The sequence below is a fragment of the Oryx dammah genome, unplaced genomic scaffold, assembly GCF_014754425.2.
Source record: "Oryx dammah isolate SB20612 unplaced genomic scaffold, SCBI_Odam_1.1 HiC_scaffold_2, whole genome shotgun sequence".
Classification (NCBI taxonomy): domain Eukaryota; kingdom Metazoa; phylum Chordata; class Mammalia; order Artiodactyla; family Bovidae; genus Oryx; species Oryx dammah.
Window position 1 is genome coordinate 119,274,466 of NW_024070186.1, and position 8,325 is coordinate 119,282,790.

Here is an 8,325-nt window from a genome sequence, read left to right on the forward strand (position 1 = left end):
AAAATGATGGGAAAAATGAAATCCAAAGTAGAAAGGGAGAAAGGTAACCCTACCCATCTGCAGTGTGCTGTCAGCCTGTGTCAGTCTTTGAAGTTGCTGACTGAAATCTTACCAATGGGAGAGAGAGCATCAAGTCAGAAGAGAGAAGGCAGATGCATGAGAGATAAATCATTTTTTATTGTTGGAGTTCCAAATGCTGACAGGCAATCCAAGGCGTCAGACTTGCAGTCGGTCCTGAAAGCTCCCCTGAGATTTCAGCACTCAGTTGTCAGGGCACACCAAGGCATGCACAACACCCAGACAAGTGTCTGCTACAGACCTGCGGCAGAGAATTGCTGGCAGCTAGCTGGCTGGTATTCTGCACATGCTTAGAGGTAAAAATGTCTGTTAGAAGATATGGAATCAGATGTAAGAAGAAAAATACCCTCACTATATTTAGGAAAATTCCAAATGATCATGAGAAGTGGTAGACCTGAGGCACACAAATGCATACACACACATACACAGGAACTCTTTATGCTATGCTGCTGCTGCAGCTAAGTCACTTCAGTCATGTCCATGCTACATATAGGCAAATGTTTTGATTTTGTAAATTAATTATTCATCGATGTCTTGAAAACTCTTGAGTGTGTATGTGTGTAGATACCTGCATCTGCGTTTTGTGTCTATTTGTTGCTTGCATGAGTGTCTAAACAATTAAAAACACAATTTGTATTTCATTAGTCACATAAATCCAAAATTACACATTCTGAAAGTCATTTTTGGATTTTTATTCCCCTCAATCATTTTTTGGAGAAGGCAATGGCACCCCATTCCAGTACTCTTGCCTGGAGAATCCCAGGGACAGGGGAGCCTGGTGGGCTGCAGTCCATGGGGTCGCTGGGAGTGGGATACGACTGAGTCGGATACGACTGAGCGACTTCACTTTCACTTTTCGCTTTCATACATTGTAGAAGGAAATGGCAACTCACTCCAGTGTTCTTGCCTGGAAAATCCCAGGGACGGGGGAGCCTGGTGGGCTGCTGTCTATGGAGTCGCACAGAGTCGGACATGACTGAAGCGACTTAGCAGCAATTATTTTTCCTACAGTACATTCCAAACAAATTCCAGATAACTTATACAACAAATTCTGACAGTGAAAATATTTTATTATGCGTATATATATATACACTTATAGATAAGTACATTTATAACACTTCTTGGTCTAAGCAATATTTAAGACAGCTAATACACATAAAGTGTTTTACAAACTACTGTCACGTACAACTCTGTGAGATGTGTTATTACTTTCATTCTACAAGTGAATTTACTAAGAGTTAGAAAGATTGAATGACTAGGACAAGAATAAAGAGCTAGTGGATAAAAGATATCTCCAGGTCAAGTTCATTATCTTGGAAACTCATAATCTTTCTACTGTGCCATGCTACTGATCCTAAACTGGATTGTATTGAGATTTTCATCACAGGCACAGAAATGCAATAATACTAAAAGAGTTAGTCTCTGTGTTAGAATATTTAAAATATCTCTCAAAACTAATATGGAACTTGCATATAAAATAAGAAAAAAAATTGCCTTCATTTTAGCAAAAATTGGAGGTGGTACTGACCAAACCAAAAACAAGTTTAAAAAGGATTAAATCTAGTTAAAAGGAAAAATTAAGTCCTGGAGAGTGGAAAATCATGCCCTCCTAAGCCTCCTCTTCCTCCTTCCTTCTCTCCCTCTTTCCGCTTTCCTTCTTTCCTACTCTTCTTTTTTTAATGTCAGTGTATAAGAGAACCAGAATAAAATCATATGCATGGTTCAGAAACCATAGGAAATTTTTAGAAAACAGCCTTTCCTCTAAGGAAAATATTTGAACAAATTTGTAGGGATACAATATTAAAATGGAATAATTTTGCAAACTAATATTTAGGAACAGTGATTATAAAAACCCATTAGAAGAAAACAAAACTTTACTATTTTACTAAAAGATCTTAAAAATTAATATTTCAATATGGTTCAAAATAAGTGCCTCTCTCTATATATATACATATATATGTATGTATATATATTTGCCCATTTGTTTTAGTATTTTAAAATATTGTGCTTTAATAAATGGCCAGTAACTATACTGCACCTGTAAATCACAACTTTGAATAAATAGTTTCAAAAGGTCTAGAGCTTGTACTTAGAACAGATCTTGCAGCCTGAGTATGACTGGTACAAAATATATCATAAAATATTGACACGTTTCCACGTTTCCAAGGAGAGCCAAGTTTCCTGGAGCAAATTGTACTTGTAAACACCAATCATTTCTACAACACTTTAAATTATCAAGTGTTGGCACTTGTGACCCAATTTGTTTAAGCGTTATTTTGGATCACATCAAATAAAAAGGGCATATTTTCAAAGACAACATTCTACTGCCAAATACAACCAACTCATGTTTATTTCTTCAGGTGAAACGTTCAGGGTCAAATTTTAAAAATACTATCACTGTTTTTCCCTTCACAAAACCTATTGTCATCAGATTTTCAAACGTTGGTTTAACTGAAAAAGAATTAGGCAGCACTAGAGAATGTTATTATTATATGCCTCTAATTAAACTGAGACAACAAAACCAGTATCACAAACTGCTGTCATTTTTTTTTTTCCTTTGCAAATGCTGTTGTGAGATTTACAAAGTTTGATTTGATTTTTTAAACATGCAGGGCCAAAAAAATCTTATAATTATTAGCCTTTGATTGAATTGTCTAGTGTAAGTTCTCTCCAAATTGTCTGTTTTTATAAATTATTATCACCTGTATTGATACCATACTCTGATATTTGTTTCATAGTTTCATCTGATGATGCCTAAGAAAGAAGAACTTCATCAAAATAAATATTTCCAAGACTATTTGTGCTAGCTTATAACTTGAAAATTAAGGGGACCGATAAATTCTAATTTACATTCAAGATAGGCACTCTTAGAAAAACCACAGACTTGTGAGAACATTATGCAAAGATACTCTCACCAATTTTTCCATAATCTTATTTCCTGAAGTGATGAACAAATTATATATGAACATACTGCTTGAAAATGGATTAAAAGCCTGGGCCAGGTAGATCCCCTGGAGGAGGAAATGGCAACCCACTCCAGCGTTCTTGCGTGGAGAATCCCAGGGACGGGGGAGCCTGGTGGGCTGCCATCTATGGGGTCGCACAGAGTCTGACACGACTGAACGACTTCCCTTTCACTTTTCACTTTCATGCATTGGAGAAGGAAATGGCAACCCACTCCAGTGTTCTTGCCTGGAGAATCCCAGGGACGGTGGAGCCTGGTGGGCTGCTGTCTATGGGGTCGCACAGAGTCGGACACGACTGAAGCGACTTAGCAGCAGCAGCAGCAAACATAATTTTTGACCACTTACCAAATATAAACATAAATTGAAATGTAAACTATGACAATAATTCATCTCTGTTACTCATTTTTTCCTACAAATATTCTTCTTGAGTTTGTTCTCTGTGATAACTGGAGAATGTTTTCTTGTTTCTACCTGCTGTATCAAACCTTTTCCTCCAAAACATACACCTCAAAACATACATGTGATGTCACCTGAGAATCAGACACCCCCAGACTGCCTGTACTTACCACCATTTTCTGAAGTCACTCGGTATTTTTACTGAGCACTGTTTAGGAAATATCAGTGAATATTTGAGAGGAAACATTGTTTTTCCTTAAATTGTAAAAACACTTAATTATCATACAGTTTAAAAATAATCTAGGTTTAGACCTCAAGAGTAGCCTAGACTATGATTATTTTAGAATCCACCTGAATAATAGTCATAGTAACTATTGCTGCGAGTAACATAACTACGCTGACTGAAAAGTGACAGGGGCAGTTCTCATAACCAGATTTTGAACATAGCTTCTCCCTCCCTAGCAATGCAACTTAAAAGGATGGCAAAATTTACTTTTAGAATTACTAGTTTTACACAGCTAATGGGCATTCCTGGTGGCTCAGATGGTAAAGAACATGCCTGCCGGGGTAGGAGGTATAAGAGACGTGGGTTCAATCCCTGCGTTGGGAATATGCCCTGGAGAAGGAAATGGCAACCCATTCTCGGATTTTTGATGGAGAATTCCATGGACAGAGGAGCCTGGTGGGCTACAGTCCATGGTGTCACAAAGAGTCGGACATGACTGAGTGATTAACACACAGCTAATGCAAATTTACTTCCCTGGTGGCTCAGAGGGTAAAACATCTGCTTGCAATGCAGGAGACCTGGGTTCAATCCCTGGTTTGGGAAGATCTCCTGGAGAAGGGAATGGCTACATAATCCAGTATTCTGGCCTGGAGAATTCCATGGATAGGGGAGCTTGGCAGGAAACTCATATGTTTAACAAAGCTTAGCAATATATGAAAACTCATATATTTAACAACAAGTACACAAATAACACATTGTACTTGTTTCTTTGTATATTTTTATTTTCTGTAGAATATTAACTACAATATGAAACTTTGCTTAAGTTGTAAAAAAAAATCACAAGGTATAAAATGATGAAACAAGGCTGAATTTACTCTCTCAATGGACTTGACAAGTGACTAATTTGCTGTGAGGAGTTAAAAGTATTATATCACTGAAGATTTATTGCTTACCAAGAGCAGAGATATAAAATGCATCTTTGGCCTGTGGACTTTTCTAAATTAATTTATATCTATAAGACTATCTCTGCCAAGAAGTGTTCTATAAGCAAAACAAAGAAAAAATACTAATTAGGCTCATCTATCATTAAATTCAATACCTGATGCATCTATGTTATCATAGTTCACATCATATGGTACTTGTTTATGTAATATAAAATAGCCAGGGCTAAATACAGACACAAAAACTCATCACTTTTTTGTCAACAAATATATTTATACATATATCTATATCTACCTCTATATATATGAAACATTTTTACAGATCCTGAATGCTCTAAACTTTTTATAATTTAAAAAACAGTTTCTATAACTTTCCTTTATTAAGACTTTTATAACTTGCAAAAATTATTCAAAACCTTGAATCAATTTATAATCCCAAGGTCAGATTACTCTAGTCACTAAGACAGTCTAAAATTCCTCAAAATATTGTTTTATAATATTTTCCTTTCTTTTCACTACAAAGACAGAAAAAAAGCATGACAATTTTATACCTATTAGCACATAATTATATAGTAAATTGATGTCTTATTTTTATTAACAATATGGTATAGATCACCTTTCTGAGTAAAATATTGAAGAACACAGGTTTTCCTTTTACACTTTTTTTTCCTGTATAAAATCAGTCTAGTGGTAGCGAATATTTCTTGCTCTTACAGTTGTTTTTTCCCAGTAATTTTGCATACATATTATTCTAATAGCTTCCCAGGGATCCACTTGAGTGTCCAATGGAAAGGTTAAGTTGGAATAAGAGAAAGCATTACAACTAATTAATATGTCAGAGGAGTATAGCCCTAGCCAAAAGAGTTAATGAAGCTTGCTAAGGACACATGTGGGCCTTTTGTAACACAGGCCTGACTGTACAGCCTAGTTAGGTTAAATTGTCTGTCAGTTACTGACCAGTTGGCCACCACCTGGCTGCCTAGGCCAGTCTGTCCCCCATCCACAACAGCTCTCTTCCCAGATCTCAATGGCAAGCTGCTGCCACTAACCCTCTAGAAGCCCCTGACAAGGTTTGGGCACACAATGGGCTCCTGACAAGTGAATGAAGGGCCATGGTGACACTCTGAATGGGGAAGATTTTCCCCATTTAAGCTGGTAATGTTCACAACAACACACACAAAAGAAAAAAGCCCATCCTTGGTGTCAGGCCATTAACATGGATAACAATATGCTAATAACCTTCTAGATTACATTCAGTTTCCAAGGACATTTAAATACATGAATTGATGCCTTCAAAACTTAAAGGGGACGATGGGAGAGGAGAAATGAAGGGGCAGTTGGTTAGGGAGGAGGAAGAAACAAAAAGCAAATGGGAGAGATTGCAGTCTATCTCACAGTAAACTACTTATAATGCCTTCCACCCAAACAGAGGGCTTCTGTCTGTAGAAAGATTACACTCAGGCTCACACTGTGCCCCGAGGGAAACATTATCAATGACATGCACATCTCCATGAGACTTGCATTTAAACATGACTGTTGTGATCAGGAGGTGGCAGACTATTTTTCAGTGCAACTATGGACTTTTGGTTTTGAGGGTGTGTGTTACCCTTCCCTCATCTCTCTCTTTTGGGAGAATTTCTACAGTATTCTAGGTAGAACCTTTACCATCTGCCCAATTAACAAACATGTTTCAGGAGTCTGAAAAATCATATCTCAAGAAGAAATTATGCCATTTTAGAAACAGGCCCTGCCTGAGGTTGTAGCATGAAGCAATTAAGAAATGAGTGAAGGAAATAGGTTATAAACACATTTTCTTGCCCTTTGTGTTATCATTTGCCATTTTCTTAGAATAAAACAAATGTGAGGTGGAGTTTTAAATCCCACCATATTCATTCAATGTACGTCTCAGAATTAAAAGTCATTTTATGTTATCATAAGGAGAAAACTATCATATTCACCACCTGCCACATTGTATGTCAAAATTCATTGCTTCTGCCTTACAAAAACACAGCAATTCTTTCTTTAGTGCTGATTAGTGATAGTCAATCAATTTGAAAAATTACTGTTCTCATAGAATTCAATTTTGGGCTGCTGCCATGAAATTGAATCTTCCTGACTTCCAATGAGAGAAGGGGTTTGGTAAATATGATATGCTTTTTAAAATCCTGTCACAAGGAACTTAACAGGAATAGGTAAACGGTATAATATTTCACTTTATTTTAGAGGGTAAAATGCTTCCTTCTTATACAGGTTTTGAAACAACTCATAAATTTGGAGCATCAAAATCTTCATGTAATGAACAGTCCAATTTGTACCAGTCTGCAAATAGGATACTAAACAGGAACCCTTTTTTGTAGAGTCAAATCTGTTAAAGGCTTTGCTTCCCTAAGCAGCTGAGAAAAATATCAGAATGTAATCCTTGAAAACAAGGTTATGAAGAGTAAACATTTGTTTTCATGCTGTAAGCATCATTTATTTTTAATGACACATTAGGCAAGTGAACTACTGAACTTAATTCTAGGTAACAATAACAATAATAACAATAGCAACGTGGATTTATGTATTATTTTTCAAGTCTTTTATTTTAATTCAGATTTAGGATTCATTTACTATTTCTACTTGGCCTCAGAGTCTCATTGTCTATCCTCTTGCTCTGTCTTTAGAGAGGGAGGTGTCCTGGGGGACAGAGAAGGAAACAGCAGAAAACAGTAGTTGCAATGCCATCAGCTCCTTGGCCACATTTTACCATGTGGTAAGCTGTATTCAAAGGACCGTGGGACACCTCCACTGCCGGGTACCGCTGCTTCATTTCCATCAGGATGGAGAGCCAGAGTGAGGTGTCCTTTTAGTTTCCTTATTATAATCAAATATAATAAGCTACTTATGAAGAAAATAAGATAGGCCAAGTCAAGGACCCCCATGCCTAAACTTCAGCATTTCTACTTCTGTCATGAAATCTTCCTTTTTTGAGGCTAGTCTCAACATTCAGTCAGTTGCTCAGCTATGTCCAACTCTTTGCAACCTCATGGACTGCAGCACGCCAGGCTTCCCTGTCCATCACCAACTCCCAGAGCTGGCTCAGATTCACGTCTATCAAGTCAATGATGCCATCCAACCATCTGTCGTCCCCTTCTCCTCCTGCCCTCAATCTTTCCCAGCATCAGAGTCTTTTCCAATGAGTCAGTTCTTTGCATCAGGTGGCCAAAGTATTGGAGCTTTAGCTTCAGCATCAGTATACTGATATATATACTCTGGTGTCTCTTCAGATCATATAAATCTCAACATTAAAGTTTACTGATTTCCAAAATCACTCACTTGACTATTTTTCTATCCATCAGTAAGTAACTTTATAGGATACTCTAATAAAGTTCTTCAGTGAAAGCAGGCTCAATACTACAATTTCTATCTGAAAATGTGGGTCAAAAACCAAAGTGAAAACTGTGAAGTAGCCATTTATATCTCAGTTAAACAAGCTGTATTACATTTGGGTTGTAACCTAAAGAACAAATTGTCAAAAGGACTAATAAAAAACTCTTTCTTTAAGGCCCAGTAATGTTGGTCGCTCAGTCATTGCAACTCTTTCTGGCCTTGGACTGTAGCCTGCCAGGCTCCTCTGTCCTTGGAATTCTTCAGGCAAGAATGCTGGAGTGGATTGCCGTTCCCTTCTCCAGAAGATCGTCCTGACCCAGGGATTGAACCCAACCTCCCTTATTGCAGG

At 37.3% G+C, this 8,325-nt stretch overlaps 1 protein-coding gene across 1 annotated transcript in view; it reads right to left on the reverse strand.

Annotated features, from left to right (window-relative positions):
- Window positions 1-7,528, reverse strand: part of LOC120882056 (ephrin type-A receptor 3-like) — a 55,831-nt gene extending 48,303 nt beyond the window's left edge. Inside the window, exons 1-2 of the mRNA XM_040265812.1 lie at window positions 7,354-7,528; window positions 320-384 (exon numbers count right to left, since the gene is read on the reverse strand). Coding sequence (XP_040121746.1) covers window positions 320-384; window positions 7,354-7,528 — 240 coding nt within the window. The remainder of the gene's footprint in view (window positions 1-319; window positions 385-7,353) is intronic.
- Between the last annotated feature and the right edge of the window lie 797 nt (window positions 7,529-8,325).